Below are 22,567 nucleotides of genomic sequence, written 5' to 3' on the forward strand. Positions count from 1 at the left end.
AGAATGCATTCTGAAATGAAAATTGTTAGCCTGAAATGAAATTTTTAGCCACACTGTGGTTGCAAATTCTGTTGTTACATACATAGTTCAATGATTTGCCTTTTCCTGAAACCTTAATTGTTTTCAAAATCACATACTACCTGGTAACATTTGGTTTTAAACTTATTTTTATCAGATCAATGTTTACTACTATTTTATGAGAAGAGACAGCACAGTGGTATGGAGAGACACAGAGACCGTTGCCAAAGGAATTATTGAATAAAATCATTATTTTTGTTTTCTTCGCTTACAAAAATTCTTTCCATCGCTTCATATAACCTAGATTGCACGTCTGATGGCTGATGGAGTATTCTGACGACGACTTTTTATACCTTTTATGGACACTGTTATTTACTTGGTAGTCTATGGGACAGTCTCAAGCCTCCAGTTTTTAATCCGAAATATCTTAAATTGTGTTCCGAAGATGAACAGAGCTTTTACAGGTTTGGAATGACATGGGGGTAAGTGATTAATGACAAAATGTTCTTTTTTTGGTGTGGAGTAACCATTTAACTACAATAATCTGACATTTATTGCGATCTTGAATCTGTTCATTGGCTAATTGGCAGAAATATTATTGCCATTGATGACAGTTCTATATTGTTGAACCAACGTTCATGTTACTACAGTTTCAGGAAACAGCTGTGACTAGCTACTTACTTTCTAAGTGGTTTTGTTGTTGTTTGGAATATCTTTCCTTGTAAATTAGAGCAGTAAGGGAAATTAAGTTCATTATAATCATTAAAATTAGGGTTAAAATATTTAAATACAGAATAAATTAGAAACACATTTCTATAGGTACTTCTTAAAAGTTTATGAAAAAGCCCATAGGTTGTCATATGGTGTTTACCTAGGTATTATTATGTCAGCCTCAGTAACAGTGGTATCCAATCCTGCTCCTGGTGGGCCAATATCCAGCAAATTTCAGTTCCAACCTGCCCAGATAAACTTTCCTGAAAGTCTGCTGTGTTGTTTTATTTATTTATTTATTTATTTTTATCTGAAGGCAACATATCTTGGCTGCAGCTTCATAAAGCGTTGTTGAAGGCTGTCTGAATTTGTAAGATCATTGGAGAGCAGTAGTTATTTTGCATCCTTCTTTCAGCATATTTAGAAGCCTCAGAGGTACTGGATTAAGCAGGACACAGCCTACAATGCAACCTTCCAATTGAGAAGCACCTAGTAATCATGAAGACCTTTATTAGTTCATTCAGAGTTGCAGCTGAACTCTGCAGAGCACCATGGTCCTTTAGAAGCAAGATTGGATGCTCATGCTCTACACACCAACTAGGGTACATTCAGTTCTCACAGGTACACAACCCTGTTAAGTACAAATCTAGTTTGTTTTACAAAGCTTTATTAATTAAACTTCATAAAATAAAGTTGTACTCACTGCATGCTGTCTTTTAAGGAAAGTCTCCAACTCATTGTGAACATTCTTTTCCTCTTCAGTTCTCTCTTGCAGGATCTGAGTTTGCATATTAAAATGTGTATGTATTTTGGTATGTTAGAATTATTGTAATTACTATAATTATGACTTATTAAACTTGTAATTTTTTTAAACTCTGAATTTATGAAATTACTGTCATTTGATCATATTGTTGTAAAAACAATTGCAGTGTCTTCAACAGTTAAAAGTACCTAGGAATTGACATCTATTTTTTTTTGTCCTCCAATATTTCTTCAATAAGAGCATCAAGACGTGTGACTCAAATGTTTGAATGGACACCAACATTCTTCAAATTATCTTCTTTTGTGTTACAGCTTTAAGTGTTGGATAAATATTCTGGGTTGACACAAGGGTGTTGCTATAGTGTTCTACTTCTTTGTAGTTTCTAGGGCTCAACATGATGCAGCTATATAGATACACACCCCGACTTCATCCTCCAGTTCCTTCTCTTTCTGACTGTTGACTTTCAGTCCCTGGCAGACCAGCTGTTCAGCACAGCTATTCACGAATTTCCCTTGTCGGTTTGACCGCATCCTTATGTCCTGTACCTGGTCTCTCAGGTAGGCCACCAACTCTTCAAGCCTCTGAGAAGAAAACAGACCTTTCAGCAAGACTGCATAAGCCACATGCATATTTGTCTAAAATTTTTGACCAAAGTTCGTAGGTGAGGACAATGCCATACTTTTTTTTGAAAACTTTGAAACAATTGTCATATTGTTCAAACATCTCTATATTATGCACAGTAAAATCACAACTGTGGGAATATTAAATAAATGGTTTTCAAGTCAAATTAAATATTAATTAATAAAAAGTTTGTAGGAAAAAAAAATAGGAGATTACCACACACTCCTCTGTTTTTTGCTTGTGAATGTCAAGTAACTCTTTCTGCAGTGCTTTAATCCTGAGTCGACCCTCTTCCTCCCTACAGTTTACAATGTGGTGCATATTTACTGTTTTAGGTTATATATTATAATCATGTAATATGTTGGGGTGAATGATTGGTCACTTCATGTTAAGACCTGTTTATTATTTCCAGAAGCTGGGCTTTCTTCTTTCGCTCCTCTTCTACTGCTGAAAAGAGACTCTGAAAAGAGTTCTTCTCCTGCAGGTCAACCATTAGCCCATTTACCACATCTGACACAAACTGCCTATATTGGATCATAGATTACATTGAAATGGTTTATGAAACATTATAAAAATACAATAAAATGTGAGCTCAAACTCAAAATGTATGCAGAATGACATTAAATAAAAAACAATAGCCAAATGTGTTAATTACATATAGTGTAGCAACAGTATACGATAGTGATGTGTACTCACCTGTCTTTCTGCAATTTGGCCAGGTTGTCAGGAGTAAATAGCCTCTCCTGAATACTAAGTTGTTTTTGGGATTGGTGTAATTCTCCTGTGAAATCAGACAAACTGCTCCCAGCCATCAGTCGAGCTGTTTTCAGATGCAGTTCGGTCCTTTGCTTCTAAATAAAGAGAGTGATATAGAATGTAGTAAAAACAAGAGAAAAACATGATTGGAAGATAAAAACAAAAAAGAAGGATGGCATGTTTACCATGAGACTATTGTTATTGTTGACTATTTATTGCACTTATATAAAATGACAGAGACAAAGAAACATCATGTGTAGTTACTCCGTGTGGAGGATGGTCTTAAAGTAGGAACAAATGAGACCTTATGCAGCTGTAGCAAACAGTTTTTGCCCTGTGTTCTCCCCATCCATTCACTATTATGTCCATAGTCTGTTCAGGTTTAATGAGTGGAATTGTCTCTACACACGTGCATTGTTTTTGTTTTGTTGATCAAATGGCAGTTAAAGATGTCATGAAGTGAAATTAATTTTTTCAAAAGATGAATGGACTGTGCTAACCATCTTAAAACTTCTAGCCTGATCATCCAAAACACCTACCGTTGGATATCCCCCTCACAGTCCTGGCAAACAAGGGACCCAGAGTGTCATGGATTATACACAATCAACTATGTGATGGTCCTTGAGTTTTTGTCACCCTGCAAGAATGTGGTTTGTTCCTCAGAGGGCCAGGGAGGCAGGCTTGATGAGGGTTTAATTCACCGTATCATGCAGCAAGCGATGCAGGCAGCTCAAACATATTATCACTATTACATATTGTTACTGTTGCAATTATTATGTTAGCTATTTTATATGTAGTTTTCAAGCTAAAATAGTCATTCATTTTTCTCTCTTCAGAACAAATCATTTAAGCTTATAATTACCATTATTTTTGTTTTAAAACTACATATAAAATAGCTACCGAAATAACTGTTGTAAACTGTTGTAAACTTAAATTAAATTAATGCATTTAGCAGACGCTTTTATCCAAAGCGACTTACACTGCATTCAAGCTAACAATTTTTTCCTAACGTGTTCCCAGGAATTCAAACCCCCAACCTTGTGCTTGATAACACAATGCTCTACCCCTTGAGCTACAGGAACATAATCTCTCAAAGTTGACAAAAATGCAATTACTTTTTTGTCGATTAAAACTCTGACTGATTCAAATGACTAAAATGTTATTAAGACTATTAAGAATTTTCATCTCAAGATAACGCCTAAGACTAAATCAAAAATGCAGCAGAGTTTACAAATTAAACAAATTCTTCATATACAGTAGGTTACCTAATGTGTACATTTATTTAATATCTTTTGTTGGTTAACATTAACGACACGGATAGGTACTTAATAAATTAATGCTGTCCCTTTAAGATGCATGTATGCATCTTGTAATACTGACACACACACAAAAGTTTTCACCCATCTGTTTACATTCACTTAATCCATAACCGACTACATTTACATGAGATACTCTACACGATAGACATCTGAACTACTTTGTGTGTATTTGAGCACTGAGAACTGATCGCACTCTGTATATGAGAACTGAAGAAGTGGAGCGTGCGCAAGAGAGAACATTTTTATCATCGCGATTCTGCCTATCCCGCCTTCACTGATTTTAAAGGTGCAATAGGAGATCTTGGAAAATGCTAACATTAGCCTGATAGCACTGAAAGCGAACGTCCCATCCTCCCTGCAATCGGCATCCAAAGCCACGTTTTTAAAGTCACGGTTCGGTTCATTTTCGGTACAGTAAGGGAAAGAAATGCAAACATTAAACTGCAGGTTGTTTATTACTATACACTTAAAAATATATATTTTTAATAAAATATATATATATAAAAAAAAATAGAATAAGAAATAAAATACTGCTGCAAAGTTCTCCACTAAATAAAATATTCTCAGTCTCAAACCAATATCATATAATAAAATATAATGAAAAATATAAATAAATAACTATGATTACAGTGCAGCATTACCAATCCCATCTTGTAGGCCTGCTTCACCAGAATCGTGCCTGACGCGGCGCTGGCGCGCTGCTGCTGCCAGGCACGTGCACACATAGACATGAAAGGGGGCTTGAGCACCTGCCCTTTTTATTCCTGGAGAGAAAGTGCCCTTTTTTCTGGGATGCTTTTTTTTTATTTTTGAAAAATAATATATATTTCTGTTTGCACACAGCTTCCCTGTCAAACAAATATATTTATTGAAATATAGTATCTAAATATCAGGTCAGGAGTTCTGAAGCGCTCCCTCTCCCTCTCCCCCGATTGTTAAACCCGATTGTATTGCTTCCGCTAAAGAAAATAGTCCGCTCTGTCTCTACGGTTAGAATCCTGTGAGTCCATAGCAATGCTCTGTTTTTCATGGCAACGGTCTGTTATACTCCTCACAGCGGTCTGTTGGTTATAACAGACCGCATTCTACATTGTAATTCAACCAAGCCATGTAATAAAATAAGTTAATAAAATAAGCATATATCACCACCAGGTGATATGCTTTAGTTATTTTGTTTATCCTATTTACCTGCATTTCCCTGTCAATTAGATGCAAATGTGCGCATTTTAACTAGTTGACGCCTAATTTGCATACAGAACGTCCCCAGTTATTGACTTACATCAAGAGTCTTTCCCCCTGAAATTTAGAAATCTAAATTGGTGAATTTAGAAGAAATCTACAGATGCAAACAGATGGAGGATACACTCTAAAAAATGTAGTAAATCTGAGTAACTGCATCTGGTACATTAATAAATAAAACTGAGTAGAAATAAGTTAACATTAAACTTTAAAAATAACAATATTTATAAATTATTTAAGTAATTTAACTTTTTTTTATTTCCTCGAAACCTTTATAAAATAGTATTCCATACCACCCCAAATACATACATGACATTGGCTTTTATTGAATTTTTACTCAATTATTTTGGTAAGTTTAATTTTAAAGTGTTATGTATTCTGATAACAACAAAATAATTAAAACGATGTAGTGCCTTGTGCAAAAATAAACAAATTATTAGTAAAACACGCCCCTCTGTTTGATGCAGTTATTTAGGTTATTCTAAATATGAAGAGTTCAGATGAAAAATCCTCTAAGTGCCATCTGAAATTTCCTTCAATAATGATAATTTTTATCAAGCTTGTATGTTTATGTTCACTTATTTCACATTACTGGCAATGAAAATTACCTATTAATTGTCATTTAAGTTAAATTACTGAACTTAAATACGAGGTTGAAAAAAAAAGCTCATAAGAAAATTTCAGATGGCACTTAGAGGCTTTTGCATCTGAACTCTTCATATATACTTGAAACTAGTAGCATAGAAAATGTTTTCAAAACATGCACATTGTGGAATGGTTTCCTTTGCTGCTCTATAAACCTAGTGAATACTAAGGAGACCATGGTTTCTGTGAACTGATTATTTTGTAGACATCTTTTGAAAATGAAACAATTGCAACAATCAGTTCTATTTCTAGCATGCACGCGTTTTCCGCGAGGCGTGTCTCCCACAGGCAATCTGCAATCTCTAACCTGTTAACATGGGAGCCGACTTAAAAACGGACACGCCACGCAGCTGAGACACTTGCGCCACGCATCCAGTGTGTCGCCAGCCTTAGAATCAGCTGCAGGGTGGGATTTGCACTGAATGCGGAGACTTCCGCCACTTAATATGTTCATTTGGAAACACAATGTACTTATGTTCCGCGCACAAAAATATTGCATTCCTTCATTCGGTACACATGTGCACCGTACCGAAAGCCCTGTACCGAAACGGTCCGGTACGAATACACGTACCGTTACACCCCTAATAAATACAGATAAATAAATTTAAACCACTTAACTTAATGATTGCTAACGGGATGTGAAAAGACTTTCAACCAGTTTAACAAAAAAATGTTTCTGAAGACAATCACCTATTGCAGTGATTCTCAACTGGTGGGTTTTGGGTGTTGGGTGTTTTGGGTGGGTCTCGGTAAACTGGTCAAAAAAAAATAAAAAAATTAATATGCGTCTCATGTTTGATTGGTCTTTTATTTTAAAAAGGGTTTATTTTGACAGGCAAGCCCTTACTACGCCTTACAGATGGACGAATCGACAGATATCGCTAACCATGCCATTTTATTGGTTTATGTGAGGCATGTGTGGGACGGTGATTTGCAAGAACAATTTCTCTGCAGCAGAGACCTCCCTACCACTACAAAAGCAGAGGACATTTTTAACACCCTGGACTTGTATTTGAGCTCACTGGGCCTCAGTTGGGAATATTGTGTGGGAATCACCACTGATGGAGCTGCCTCTATGACCGGGAAACATTCCGGTGTGGTGAAGCGAATTCTGGAGAGGGCACCTAACGCGACTTGGAACCACTGCTTTTTGCACCGAGAAGCACTGGCGGCTAAGAATATGGTACCTATAACTTGATGAAGCTTTAACAAATGTCATCAAAGTGGTGAACCACATAAAACGGAGTGCAAAAAGTAGCCGTTGCTTTTCACATCTGTGTAAAGACCTGGGCTCTGAGCACATGCAGGTGCTGTATCACTCAGAAGTCTGCTGGCTGTCAAGGGGCAAGGTGTTGTCACGCTTTTACGAACTTAAAACAGAAATCGCCACATTCCTCTCAGAGACTAACTCCCCGTATGCAGAACTGTTTGACAACGAAATGTGGCTCGTACGAGTTGCATATCTTGCTGATATTTTTGAGCACCTCAACACATTAAATGTATCGATGCAAGGGAGAGGACACAATAAATTTGAACAGTCAGACAAAATTGCTGCGTTCAAGAAAAAGATCTCACTGTGGCTAAATCATTTATCCAAAGACAGACTGGACATGTTTCCCAACTCTTGCTATGAAGCACAGCAGCTGGACAGTGCGGCCAAAAATAACTTGAAACAAACTTTAAGGGCGCATCTCACTAAACTCCAAGCTCGGTTTGACGACTACTTCCCAGAGAAACAAACAACCATGGACTGGATACGCGACCCCTTCGGTATCAATGTGGAAAACATCACGTTGCCAAGCAACGAAGAGCATCAGCTGGTGGACCTGTCATGTGACCTGACGCTGAAAAAGAGATTTGGTGAGGTAAGCCTTTCCCACTTCTGGTGCAGCGATGTGATAACTGAGTATCCATCCCTCACCACTTTAGCAGTCAAAACGATCTTACCATTCAGCACAACCTATTTGTGTGAAAGTGGCTTCTCTACCTTGGTCCAGCTCAAGTCAAAGCAGAGAAACAGGTTGGACACTGAGCATGATCTGAGAGTAGCTCTGTCTACTGTCACCCCAGACTTTGAAACTCTTATCAAGAGTAAAGCACATCCCCAATTGTCTCATTAACTTCCACAAATGACCTGGTTAGGTGAAAACTTTATTTTGAGTGATTTTGACATTGATTTTATTCACTTTTGTACATGCAGTTGTCATGGTCCTCCTTAGTTTCTTATTAATTTGCTCTGAATAGAGTAAAAATATCTTATGTATCTTAAATATGTTATGTGGTCTTATTTATTTAATTAACTTTTGTACATGCGGTTGTCAGGGTCCAGTTACTTATTAAGCTCTGAAATGCACGTTGTACGGGATAATATATGTATGTATGTAGGGTTATGTTTTTAAAAAGATGATATATGAGTGTTTTCAACAGTTATTTTTTAATAAATAAATTTTGTTGGTTGAATTCTAAAAAAGTGGGTCGCGACTTAATGACCATGGGAAAATGTGGGTCCCATGGTGGGACCAGTTGAGAACCCCTGACCTATTGCACCTTTAAATTAATCAACAACGAATTGTGACTCCCGTGAAAAACGGGACATCTGGTCACCTTATCCTTATCCCTTTGGGTGCAAAGGCCATTGTTTCAGATCGCTAGTTGCATTTTGGTAGCCTATCCATCTACTGCGGCTGCCATACTGAGACTAGATGCAAATGCCCCTTATCCGATTGCAATCCAATGAAAGGGACGGTACACATTTTAAAGGACAAAACTGTAACCTATAGGATGTATTTTGAATGTCCAGTGGTCCGGTGGTCACATGTGGTTGCTGCAAGCCCAATGGATGCTCCTTCGTAGAATCTGCCGGCTGTGCCGTTCTCAAGCCCGCTTGCCTCTGCTCACACAAGCCTGCCTCCGCTCACTCTAGGCCGCAGCTCACTCTAGGCCTCTAGGGGCGAAACATTTCTGTCACATGTTGGAGGTATTCGGCCAATCACAACGCACTGGATAGCTGGCCAATCAGATCACACATCACTTTTCAGACCAATGAGCCTTGTAAAAATCTACCCATTTCAGAAGGCAGGGCATAGAAGAGAAACAATAATGTACAGTATATGGAAAATAATGTTGTTTTTTACCTTAAACCGCAAAGACCCATTTCATTTTACAAAATACACTAAATAATGTTCTTTTTAGCAGCATCATGTGACCCCTTTAACACTTGTACCAGCAGTTCAAGAAAATATTTCCTCCAGCCATGGACATCCCAAAGATTGTAAAGGCTACTCCAGACTTTGAGCTCCTAGTAATGTATGCTCAGGGCATAGAAGAGAAACAATAATGTACAGTATATGGAAAATAATGTTGTTTTTTACCTTAAACCGCAAAGACCCATTTCATTTTACAAAATACACTAAATAATGTTCTTTTTAGCAGCATCATGTGACCCCTTTAACACTTGTACCAGCAGTTCAAGAAAATATTTCCTCCAGCCATGGACATCCCAAAGATTGTAAAGGCTACTCCAGACTTTGAGCTCCTAGTAATGTATGCTCAGGGCCCCAGATACTCCTGTCATGCCTTTCCCAGTGCTTTCTGTGTAAATTGCTCCAGTTCCAGAGATCTTGGCTGCCCTGCTACGAGTGCTCCCTAAAGTTTCTGTGGACACCCCAAAAGTTCTTGCAATGGCTGCTCTGGTCTCTGTGCTATCCACCATGTCATGTCCACCCAGCACCAAAATTTACTTAATTCCACCACAGAGGTTCCCGCTAATGAGATTTACTGCTACTTCCTGCTACTGATTAAGATTCCTGTAATGGCTGCCCTAATGGTCTCTGTCTGAACCCCTGCTACAAGAGCTACCAAAAAGTCTCCCATAAATGCTTCCTCAGAATTAGAGTAGACAGTGCAGCCTCAAAGTTACGTTGAGTTATCTTGTTGACTGTTTATTTTATTTGTTAATAACCTATGAAATATTTTCTAAAAAAACTCTAATATTTCTCACTCTGTTCTTTAAAATGTTCCCTCCCTTTTTTCATTATATATTTTTATTTTGGAGAGAATTCCCAGGAGGAATATGGATATCTAAGCCACACTTGGGTTTGAGTCCTCTCTACTCCATCACGGAACAATCTGACCAGAACATGGACTCAGCGAGTGGCAGCCCATTCCAGACTGCCGTCGAACACCAGGGTGTCCTTCTAGGAAAACATGAGGAGGACATCTCCGCTGTCCGACATGCCGTCGAGACGTTAGCTGCTCAGATGTCCGAGCTCTCCTGCCAGGTCTACAATCTGCGCCTTCAGCCTTCCACCTCTCATGCTTCTCCCGTTCCGCCAGAGCCGTGGATTAATAATCCTCTGGTCTACTCGGGTGAGCCAACGCAATGTCGCTCTTTCTTAACCCAGTCTGACTTTTCTATCAAGTTCCAGACCCTAGCTACCACCAGCGGCTGGAATCAACCCGCGTTGGTCGCTTGTTTTTTGGAGGGCCTTACTCCTGAAGTGAGGGACGAAGTCCTCAACCCCGAGATCCCCACTCGGCTCGATGATCTCATCGACCTAGCTATCCGGGTGGAGAGGCAATTCGACCAACGGCACTGAGCTCACCGCTTGGCGCTCTCTTTTCCTCGCCCCTTGCCAACTCCGTTCCCCCTACCGCAGTCCCGGATTCCTAACCCATGCAGCTGGGAGGCCTTCGGATCTCGCCTAAGGAGAGCGAGAGGAGGATTTTGAATCGTCTTTGCATGTACTGTGCTAGCACCAAGGACTTTGTTTCTTCGTGTCCGGTAAAAGCCAGCGCTCATCAGTAGGCAGAGGGGGTTACTGGCGAGCGCTACCACCAAGGTCATCCCTTCAAGTTCCTGCACTACACTTCCGGCGCAACTCCATTGGGCTGGGCCATCAGTCTTCTGCTCCGCCCTGATCGACTCTGGGGCAGAGGGAAACTTTGTGGATGAGGAGTGGGCGCTTCAGCAAGGTATTCCTCTCACATGCTTAAGAGACTCCACTCCTCTTTTTGCCCTTGATGGCAGTTCCCTACCTAGGGTATAGAAGGAGACTATTCCCTTGACTCTTACCATTTCGGGTAACCACAGAGAGACAATTTCCTTTTTTATTTTTCGATCTCCTTTCACTCCTGTAGTTCTAGGCCATCCTTAGCTAAAGCTCCATAACCCTCACATTGATTGGGCTAAGGGATCTATTTTGTCTTGGAATGTGTCATGTCATGTTGAGTGTTTAGTCTCTGCTGTTTCCCTGCTGGCTTTCTCCTTCAATTCACCTTATTATTTGAGTGGCAACCTCGGCACTTCACCACAGGTAGAGCCAAAATAGCATTTATTATCTCACTGCTCTCTGGTCGTGCTCTCATGTGGGCTAAAACCATCTGGGAACAAGCTGGGCCTGCAACTCGTACCCTGGAGGCTTTTTTAGCACATTTCAAGGAGGTATTTGATCAATCTGCATATTCCCTTTCTGTACATGACCAGTTATATCACCTAAAGCAAGGAAGATCCTCTGTGGAAAAGTATGCAGTGAAGTTCCACACCTTAGCTGCTGCAAGCGGATGGAATGAGGCAGCTCTCATCACAGCTTACAGACAGGGGCTATCCCCATCTCTCCGATTACATCTCGCCATCTATGATTATAGCTTTGGTTTGGAGAATCTGATCCAGCGTTCTATTTGTGTAGCCCAGAGGCTAACAGCCTGTGATCTGGAATTACCTACCCTTCCTGCTTCATCTGCCATCTTTACCAGTGCCATATTTTCCAGCATCAGCCATCGAACCAATGCAAGTTGACTCCTTCCATCTCTCTCCTGCTGAACGTCAAAGACGGCTTCAACAACACCTATCTTTACTGTGGAGCAGAAGGCCATCTCATGTTTGAATGCCCCGTTCATCCGCCTCGTCCAGTGGTGAGTTTCCTGACCTCTAGGGCTGAAAATGCTTCATTAGTCTACTTTCATGTATCAGTGATCTCTGCCACAAATTTCATTTCTGCAAAGGCCCTCATTGACTCGGGGCTCCGCGGGAAACTTAATTCCCAGGAACTTCGTCAGCCAGTTCCACATCCCGCAAATCCCTTGCCAGAAGATGAATGTACACTCCATCCTGGGGAAACCTCTCGGAAAAGGTATTATTACCCACTGTACACCATCCCTTACCCTATGCATTGGGGTAACCCATTATGAAAGGATCTCCTTGCTGGTGCTGGATGGATCAACTGCAGATATCATCCTGGGACGCACTTGGCTAAAGTAGCATAACCCTCACCTTTCCTGGACTACTGGTGACATCCTCTCTTGGAGTGACTCCTGCTTTGAAAGTTGTCTACAACTCCCTACTAGACCCTCTTCCACTACTAAATCAACCAAGGTACTCCTCCAGGCCACAACTATCAAGATTCCCGAAGGTCAGCATGATATAGAAGTCCCAGAAGAGTATAGGGTATTCCAGGATGTTTTTAGTAAGCAACTAGCCACCCGTTTGCCACCGCACAGGGAAGAGTATATCCACTATCCATACCAGAACAGAAGGCCATGGAAGAGTATGTAGAAGAGGCTCTTCGCCAGGGTTACATCCGCCCTTTTACATTCCCTGCCGCTTCCAGTTTCTTCTTCGTAGCCAAGAAAGATGGAGGCTTAAGACCATGAATTGATTATCGCGCCCCTAACAAGCAGACGGTACAGTACAAATATCCCCTTCCCCTGGTACCAGCTGCAGTTGAGATGTTCAGGGCACTATGAATATTGGGTCATGCAATATGGGCTAGCCAACTCACCCTTCGTATTCCAGGCCTTCATGAATGAGGTGTTCCAGGACTACCTGCATCGGTTTGCGATCATTTACATCGATGACATCCTAATATACTCGCAGAACAAGGCAGATCATAATCTCCATATTGCACAGGTCTTCCAAAGACTGAGGGAAAATCACCTGTACCTCATAATTCAAAAATGTGAATTTCACCGCTCCTCTATTCAGTTCTTGGGCTACATCATTGATGCCGGGGGTATACAAATAGACCTGAAGAAGGTGGATGCTGTCCGGCAGAGGCCCATTCTCACTTATATTAAGGAACTTCAACGATTCCTGGGTTTTGGTAATTGTTATCACCGCTTCATCGTTAACTTTAGTACCTTAGCAGCTCCCCTCACTTCCCTCCTACGGAAGACAGCTAAAATTAGCCTTCACTACTCCTCCCACTTTGATCCACCCAAACCCGGAATTATCCTTCATTGTTGAAGTTGATGCCTCTACGACAGGTTTGGGAGCGGTGTTATCACAGCGGCAGGGTGTTCCACCAAGGCTACATCCATGCGCCGCCTTCTCAAAGAAGTTATCCCCGGCGGAGCAGAACTATGATATCGGTAATCAAGAACTTATAGCTAGAATGGCGTCACTGGCTGGAGGGAGCTAACCATCTGTTTGAAGTTATCACTGACCATTGCAACTTGGAGTACCTCCTGGGAAGCTAAATGCTAAACCCTCTTCAAGCCAGATGGCCATTTCCCGTTTCACCTTCTCTTCTCTCCGACTCCTGATCTCCAGTTCTCAGATCATCTTCATCTTCATCTTTGTCAGCCGTTGGTCAGTGGCCATCTAGTCTCATCCTCCCTGAAGTACACCAGGACTTGTGCTTTTGAGTTAGGTCTCTCGGATGCTGGGCATTCACGTCATATCACCTCAGCTGTGTTTTCCCTGAGTATTTTCTCTTCATTAAAGTTCAGTGAGCTCTCATCTCCGTCTCCTGTGCTTCAGTGGTGTGTGACAGCATGCTCATGATTGTTTTGAGTCGTTATTTTCCATTAGTCAATTAAGTAACACTGATTCTCCCATTACCTTAAAAGAAATCAAGGAAGCAATTAAATTAAAAATGAATAAATCCCCGGGTACAGATGGTCTAACATCAGAATTCTATCATATGTTCAGTAAAAACATAGCCCATTTTTGTTAAACGTACTTAAGGAAAGCATAAATAAATCCTTTCTTCCACCTACATTATGCCAAGGGCTGATCACTTTAATTCCCAAGCCAAGTTAAAATATTACTTTATTGGATAATTGGCATCCAATAACTTTGATAAACAATGATTATAAAAAGTGGTCAAAAATAAGGGAGTATTACATTCTATCATTGATGAAACACAATCTGGCTTTATGCCAAATAGACACATATTTAATAATATAAGATTAATATTAGACATTTTAGATTATTTTGAATTAATTTATAATATCAGCCTTATCTTTTTTTTTTTCTTTTTTTTTTAGAGTATTAAGCGTTTGATATTTTAGACCATGTTTTCTTTTTTTGAGGGGGGGGGGGGTTATTTTTGTAAGATGGTTAAAAAGTTATATGTAAATGGAACTCGCACTCGCGCCTGGCCCTAAATTAACTTCCGGTCTGTGTTGTGTATGTCGGTCTGGCTGCGGTGCCTTCTACAAACGCAGTTAAAGTCAAGGTGATGAGTAGACTGAAGTTGGGCTCAGGTGGTTGTGCTGTGGGATGTGTTTCCCATACATTTATTTATTTTTGGAGACTCGCCACGATTTTAAAACTGATCGATTTTCAATAAGGCTTCGTTTAATAAACATGAGTAACGTTACGTACTGCATGTTTAATAATAATAATTCCTTACATTTATATGTTTAAATATCAAAACGAGGCACGGGGGTTTTTATATAACTATTTCTGAAGGAAGACGATAACGCAGCGTTTGTGAGCATAGCTCTGCTTTGTTTACAGCTGTTGCTGGGGAAACCTCTATTTCTCGCGCTTTATGCATCTCCTGCTCGGAAATAATTAATTTGCATTTTCATTAAATCCACCTGTTTTACGCAGCAAACATATTTTGTTTGTTATCAAAAAAAATATCTACTCTAGAGGAACTTGGCTGTTGTTATTGATTCTATTTGGAAGTCTACCGGAAGTTAAGTTAGGGCCATAAAAGCACGCATGCGCAGTAACGTTTGTTTATGTTGTTGCCATTGAAACCGTCTATACCGTTAAAAAGGAGTAACCTAAAAGGCATCACTGTTGGATATGCAGAATTAATCATTAGTCAATTGGCTGATGACACAGCACTGTTTTTGGAAGACTCCTTTCAAAACTCAGTAGTTAAATATCCTTCAGTCATTTCCTAAAGCTTCTGGTTTAAACCTTAATATTGATAAATGTGAATTTTTTCCTATTAAAAGTCGTAATGTTCTATTCAGTCTGTGGCATAGCTGTTAAAAGCACTGTTAAATATCTTGGTATATAAATAACTAAATAAAAAAATAGATGTGCAACAAACTTTAATCTTCTTATTGAAAAAACAAAGAAAAATCTTAATTGCTAGCTTTAAAGGGATCTATCTATTAAAGGAATATTTTTGCTCACTAAGGCTGAGGGACTTTCACGCCTCTCTTACGCAGCCCAATCTCTTTATGTAGATAAGCCTACATGTAAATTGATTGATAGAGCTTTTGATTTTGTCTGGAAAAACAAAAGCCATTATATGAAGAAGTCTGTTATTTTAAATTCTTACAACAAAGGTGACTTAAACTTTATTGATTTTAGATATTTTAATTACACTTTCCAAAGACATTGGCTTCATCGATATTTGAAAAATCAAGACTCCATCTGGAATATTTTCCCAAAACGAACGTTTTCATATATTGGAGGTATACAATTTTTATTGATGTGCAACTACAACTTATCAAAACTTCCTATCAAACTTTCAAATTTCCACCAACAGGTACTTTTGGCATGGGCTTTAATATATAATCATAATTTTACTCCCCATAAATTCTTTATTTGGAACAATCAAAATATATTTTATACAAGAATAGAACTTTATTTTGTGATTATAATAGCGGATTACTTTTAGTCAGTCAGCTACAGTATTTAATGACAAAGGTTTACTAATGACTTATGCAGAATTTCTTTCAGAATACAACATGCCGGTTACTCCCAAAGAATTAACCATAGTTATGGGAGCAATAACATCAGGAATCTGTACGCTTTTTAAAAATTACACTCAATCTACTACTATAACTACTGTTTTTTTTTCAGGAAAAAAAAAAAAGATAGAAAAAATCCCTGTTTATTCAAGATATTATCTCAATATGTCCTGCAATCTTTTACTGGAATAATTTATTTAAGAATTTTAATTGGAAAAAGATTTGGTCTTTGCCACAAAAATATTTTCTCACCAATAAAGTAAAATAAGTATCATTTAAAATAATAAATAATAATAATAAAAAAATATATGATTAAATATAAAACCAATATTGATACAAGATGCTCATTTTTGCCAAGTTCATATAGAAACTGTCTATCATTTATTTTGGACATGTTTCTATACTGAACATCTATGGAAAGATATTGAAACATTTATTAAAATAATATCCAACAATATATTTTTGGACACTTTGATTCTGATTCTAATAATAACAAAGCTTTTGTTATAAATAAAATGTATTTTCTATGTAATTCTATATCCATAAATGTAAATTCACCAACAACAAACCAATTTTTCTTATTGTGTTTTTTTTTAGAATTTAAAATGTATCTTAATACACTGTCAGAAACAGGGGTACAGTAGGGGTACATTTCTGTCCCCCAAGGTACAATCTACACTAATGTACCCCATAAGGCTTATTATTGGACCTCAAGGTACATAAATGTACCTTTTTGAGGGTCAAAAAGGTACATACAGGTCCTTCTCAAAAAATTTGCATATTGTGATAAAGTTCATTATTTTCCATAATGTAATGATAAAAATTAAACTTTCATGTATTTTAGATTCATTGCACACCAACTGAAATATTTCAGGTCTTTTATTGTTTTAATACTGATGATTTTGGCATAAAGCTCATGAAAACCCAAAATTCCTATCTCAAAAAATTAGCATTTCATGAAAAGGTTCTCTAAACGAGCTATTAACCTAATCATCTGAATCAACTAATTAACTCTAAACACCTGCAAAAGATTCCTGAGGCTTTTAAAAACTCCCAGCCTGGTTCATTACTCAAAACCGCAATCATGGGTAAGACTGCCGACCTGACTGCTGTCCAGAAGGCCATCATTGACACCCTCAAGCGAGATGGTAAGACACAGAAAGAAATTTCTGAACGAATAGGCTGTTCCCAGAGTGCTGTATCAAGGCACCTCATTGGGAAGTCTGTGGGAAGGAAAAAGTGTGGCAAAAAAACGCTGCACAACGAGAAGAGGTGACCGAACCCTGAGGAAGATTGTGGAGAAGGACCGATTCCAGACCTTGGGGGACCTGCGGAAGCAGTGGACTGAGTCTGGAGTAGAAACATCCAGAGCCACCGTGCACAGGCGTGTGCAGGAAATGGGCTACAGGTGCCGCATTCCCCAGGTCAAGCCACTTTGGGCTACAGAGAAGCACAGCACTGGACTGTTGCTCAGTGGTCCAAAGTACTTTTTGAAAGCAAATTTTGCATGTAATACGGAAATCAAGGTGCCAGAGTCTGGAGTAAGACTGGGGAGAAGGAAATGCCAAAATGCCTGAAGTCCAGTGTCAAGTACCCACAGTCAGTGATGGTCTGGGATGCCATGTCAGCTGCTGGTGTTGGTCCACTGTGTTTTATCAAGGGCAGGGTCAATGCAGCTAGCTATCAGGAGATTTTGGAGCACTTCATGCTTCCATCTGCTGAAAAGCTTTATGGAGATGAAGATTTCGTTTTTCAGCATGACCTGGCACCTGCTCACAGTGCTAAAACCACTTTTAAATGGTTTACTGACCATGGTATTACTGTGCTCAATTGGCCTGCCAACTCTCCTGACCTGAACCCCATAGAGAATTTGTGTTATATTGTAAAGAGAAAGTTGAGAGATGCAAGACCCAACACTCAGGATGAGCTTAAGGCCGCTATTGAAGCATCCTGGGCCTCCATAACACCTCAGCATTGCCACAGGCTGATTGCCTCCATGCCACGCCGCATTGAAGCAGTCATTTCTGCAAAAGGATTCCCGACCAAGTATTGAGTGCATAACTGAACATAATTATTTGAAGGTTGACTTTTTTTGTATTAAAAACACTTTTCTTTTATTGGTCGGATGAAATATGCTAATTTTTTTAGATTTTCATGAGCTGTATGCCAAAATCATCAGTATTAACACAATAAAAGACCTGAAATATTTCAGTTGGTGTGCAATGAATCTAAAATATATGAAAGTTTAATTTTTATCATTACATTATGGAAAATAATGAACTTTATCACAATATGCTAATTGTTTGAGAAGGACCTGTATATGTTCCCAAGCATTAAAAGGTACATATATGTACCATTTCTTTTAAAGGTTAAGGTACAATATTAAGAGCCAGACCTGATTGGCTGCTTGATTTTCATTTGAAAAGAACGAAGTCATAGCATGGTTCTTACAGGGCTTTCAGTGTTAAAAGTCATTAATTCCCAAAGAGTTGAATTAAAAATCTATAGTGTTAAATAGTAATCATGTTCAGTGTTGTTATATGGTGTAATTTCACTTTTACACTAAAAGTGTGGAATAAAAAATACCCGCCCCTCAGTGACTGCTGCCTCGTGAGGTGACGACGCCATTCTTTTTCGAGTGACCGAGATGGTAAGTTGGATTGCTCTTCCCTTGATAAAAGTACACTGGGAAAACATTTTTGTTGATAATTTTATTTATTTATTTATAAATTCAAAATATGATTGGTGGTGAACACATTTAGAAATTACTAACTGTGAGTGTTTTTGTCAGGTTTAATGATGATCGTGAGGAGCAGAGATGTAAGTTACAGAAGCGTTAAAGTTTCTCATCATTCGGTTTCCTCAAAAAGGTAATTAACGTTACGTGTAAAATAACTTTTTGGAATCTAAGTCATTTATGCTTTACGCTTCTTTCATTTTTGTTTGTCGACACGTCCTCTCGTCTCTGTTCCAGCCGAGGCCTTGGTTTACTGGAGTCTGGCGCAGAAGACTGAAGCAGCTAACTTTACATTCCGTAGGTTTTCTACTCAAATGAGAGAATTCATCAAATGGTAAATGTATTTGTTTTTGAAAGCATTTCATTACGCGCTAATAACAACTTCGTTTTTCTGACTCATAACACCGTGTTGAAGTGTGTGTCTCGCCTCTGCAGATGTGCATTCTTTCTGCAGCCAGAGCTGCTATAATGAGGAACATTTACCAGTCATTTGATGGACGTTATCTAATGCAAAACTCTGAGACTAAGCATGTTTAAAAACTTCTATAAGCCACTGTCTTGCCTTGCTCGTTCTCAGCGCTGAATATCATGTCTGTCATTTCATATCTGTGTCAAGACACAAACGCGCTAACATCAAGTTTTTCTTAAGATAATTAACGTTACGTTTATGCAAGTATCATGAAAGTACGCGCAGCCCGGCACGTCACCTGTAGGAGAAAAAAATACAGTCCGTGGCGACGGTTTGCGATCCATCCTGTCAGTTCATAAATTATTCTGTGTGCAGTAGAAATTTAAAATGCACAAATTAATATGAAAAATTAAAGTTTAACTGGGCAGGCACACAATTTTAGTTTATGTTCACACCTGGAATTTACTAATTATTAATTTAAGATCTCAAACTGCAAAAAGATAAATGGTAAGTTGACCCAAAAATGGAAAAATTGTCCAAATTTTTCACTCTCTGTGATTCCAAACCTGCAAGACTTGGATTCATTTTCAAAACAAATGAAGATATCTTGAATGAGATAATTTCCTTCCATCGACAGTCTACACAACTACCACTTTAATACTTCAAGAAGTTCATAAAGAGATCATAAAACTAATCCAAATGAATTGAGCGGTTTAGACCAAATTTTCTGAAGAGACTCTATCACTTTACGATGAACAGAATTTTTTTTTTTTTTAACATTGATCAGGGAACACAAACAGAAAATTTGGACTAAACCACATGATGCATATACATTACTTCTCTTTATGGATTAGATATCTTTATGAAGTATTAAAGTGGTAGTTAAGGGACAGAAATCTTATATTCTATTAAAATATATTCTATTATATTATATTCAGTTGTGTTACAAAGATAACAAAAGGCTGAGTAAACTGATGAAATGTTTATTTTTTAACGAATCCTGTAATAAAAGTATATGGCCATATGTGTCACCCAAGATGTGTGCTAATGCCAGGTTGTGAACAGAGCCACTGTGTGACTACACAATCAACTGAGCAGAATGGTTCCTGAGAGAGATGTTATTTCTTTTTTCAAAATAGTCAAGTTCCTAGCTTCTCCCAATAACTTCAAGGAACCAATTGACCTCTAAGTCAGCTGTAAAGGAGGAAGAAACCGATTGGCTAAGGTTAGACTATATTTCAGAATAAGAATATCTATATTTTTGCTATTTTGCTGTAACTGTAGTCTGTGTTCATGCATTTATTTTATTTTTTTACTGATTTTGTCATATCTGTTATCTAGAATGGACAGCGATATTGCATCAATTGGTCTTCATTTGATTCCCACATCATCACAAGGCTGCAAGGGACCTGGAAAAATGTCATCCTGTCAAGCTGAAAAACATCTTCAAAAAGGTACATTTGGACATTTCTGTCACTACCTATTGTCTGCCTCAAAATATTGCCAAATGGGTGGTATATTCAAAACACATTTAATATAAATAAAATCAGTTGGAGAGCTAACCTTGAGTGTTACTTTTGTCTTTTATCTACAGGCACTAACAAGAACAGCTTGATTGCAGAGAAGATGCCACACAGCTGTACCTGCTCGTGGTGGGACAACGAGGAACATCATTCATGGATGCTACACAACTCAAATCTACACGTCATATTTGTTCATGTCTAGGTAAATTTGATGATTTTGGGTTTTATGAACTATTTTATGTTTCTGTGCAACACTTAATGAATGTAATTAATTAACCTCTACACATCTGATATATGCTTTTAAAGTTAACAGTTTGCCCATTTGTTCAATAAATGTTGAAATTTATAGTACATTTGTCTGAAGACTCTTGATTTTATGTCTAATCTTGTACATTAACTTTCTTTTTTTAAACATAATAATTAACTTTTTTTTTAGTTTGCACTGAAAAGAGGACTTAATTACACTTAAAACAACCCCAGGGGTGTTAAATACACTTACTCAGTAGATGATCGTTTATATGTCAAAGTTAGACATTGTTTAAAATGAAATGTAAAATGTGAAAATGAAAAGGATTGAATAAATTCTGATTTTAATTCAGCGCGTGTGTGTGTAAATTTTATATATAAATATATATATATTGTAACGATGTACAAACTTCATAATCATCGGGAAGAAGGAGGCGGGAACCGGCGGACAATCAAATGATATTTTAATGACAAAATAAAGACAAAACAGCGTGTCAGCCCCTCACGGACGACTGACGCGCACAAATAAAAACCAAACACAACTAAAACCTGTAATGATGAGCCAGAGACGTTCGGATCCAAATGCAGCGCTTTATTAAAGAATGGTCAAACAGGCAGAAATCAGGAATGGCGTCAGGTGTGTCAGGGATAACCAGAGTCGAAACCAGAAACGAGCAGAGATCGGGGCAGGCAGCAGAGAATCAGAGTCGGAGTAATCAGTCCGAAGATCAAACACGGGAATGACAAAACACAGGGAGAAACGCTCGGAAATGTTAGACAGGCTAGACAAGACTTCGCATTGAGTGAGAGTGAGTGTGCTGCTTTTATGTGTGTGTGTAAATGAGGTGCAGGTGTGGCAAGGAAATTGGCTGATGAATGAGGTGCAGGTGTGGCAGGGTGATTGTGATGCAGTGACTCATGGGTAATGTAGTTCGGGTGTGGTGCAACAGTATGAGAGGTGCTAGTGTTGATGGTGGTTGATGGGTGGAATGGTCCTGAGTGGAGTGCCCTCTAATGAAGTTCATGGGCACTCCATCTAATAATCGTGACATAGCCCACCCCCAAAGGAGCAGCTTCCAGGCGCTCAAAACAATCTAGGAGGGCGGTGGAGCGGAGGCGGAACAGGGGGAGGGATGGAGGGCCAGGTCCATGAGGAAGTGCAGTGGACTGGGGCAGAGCAGGTGGAACTGGAGCCCTTCCTGGGCCTAACTCAGGAAAACAGGAGCCCCTCCTGGGCCTGGCATAGGAAACAGGGGCCCACCATGGGCTTAACTCGGGAACGGGAGCCCGCCATGGGCCTAACTCTGGAACAAGGGTCCACCAAGGCAGAGCAGGTGGCGTGGCAGCCCACCAGAGTGGAGCAGGTGGAGCTGGAGCCCACCAGGGAGGAGTAGAGGACCACCACAGCTGAGAAGATGGGACAGAAGCCCACCAGGGCGGAGCAGAGGACCACCACAGCTGAGAAGACGGGACAGAAGCCAACCAGGGCGGTGCAGAGGACCACCACAGCCGAGCAGACGGGACAGAAGCCCACCAGGGCGGTACAGAGGACCACCACAGCCGAGCAGACGGGACAGAAGCCCACCAGGGCGGAGCAGAGGACCACCACAGCCGAGCAGACAGGACAGAAGCCCATCA

The 22,567-nt window shown here is 39.3% G+C and overlaps 1 protein-coding gene and 1 long non-coding RNA gene across 3 annotated transcripts in view; both read right to left on the minus strand.

Moving 5' to 3' along the window:
* Positions 1 to 22,567, minus strand: part of LOC132101326 (uncharacterized) — a 963,607-nt gene that overhangs the window by 176,224 nt on the left and 764,816 nt on the right. The gene's annotated exons all lie outside the window — the stretch shown is intronic.
* Positions 1 to 22,567, minus strand: part of iqcg (IQ motif containing G) — a 53,137-nt gene that overhangs the window by 14,190 nt on the left and 16,380 nt on the right. Inside the window, exons 2-6 of one of the 2 annotated variants that reach the window (XM_059507111.1) lie at positions 2,810 to 2,964; positions 2,509 to 2,637; positions 2,330 to 2,411; positions 1,912 to 2,073; positions 1,433 to 1,507 (exon numbers count right to left, since the gene is read on the minus strand). In XM_059507111.1, coding sequence (XP_059363094.1) covers positions 1,433 to 1,507; positions 1,912 to 2,073; positions 2,330 to 2,411; positions 2,509 to 2,637; positions 2,810 to 2,964 — 603 coding nt within the window. The remainder of the gene's footprint in view (positions 1 to 1,432; positions 1,508 to 1,911; positions 2,074 to 2,329; positions 2,412 to 2,508; positions 2,638 to 2,809; positions 2,965 to 22,567) is intronic. The other variant, XM_059507112.1, reaches the window with a different exon arrangement.

This window comes from Carassius carassius, chromosome 23, assembly GCF_963082965.1.
Source record: "Carassius carassius chromosome 23, fCarCar2.1, whole genome shotgun sequence".
NCBI lineage: Eukaryota > Metazoa > Chordata > Actinopteri > Cypriniformes > Cyprinidae > Carassius > Carassius carassius.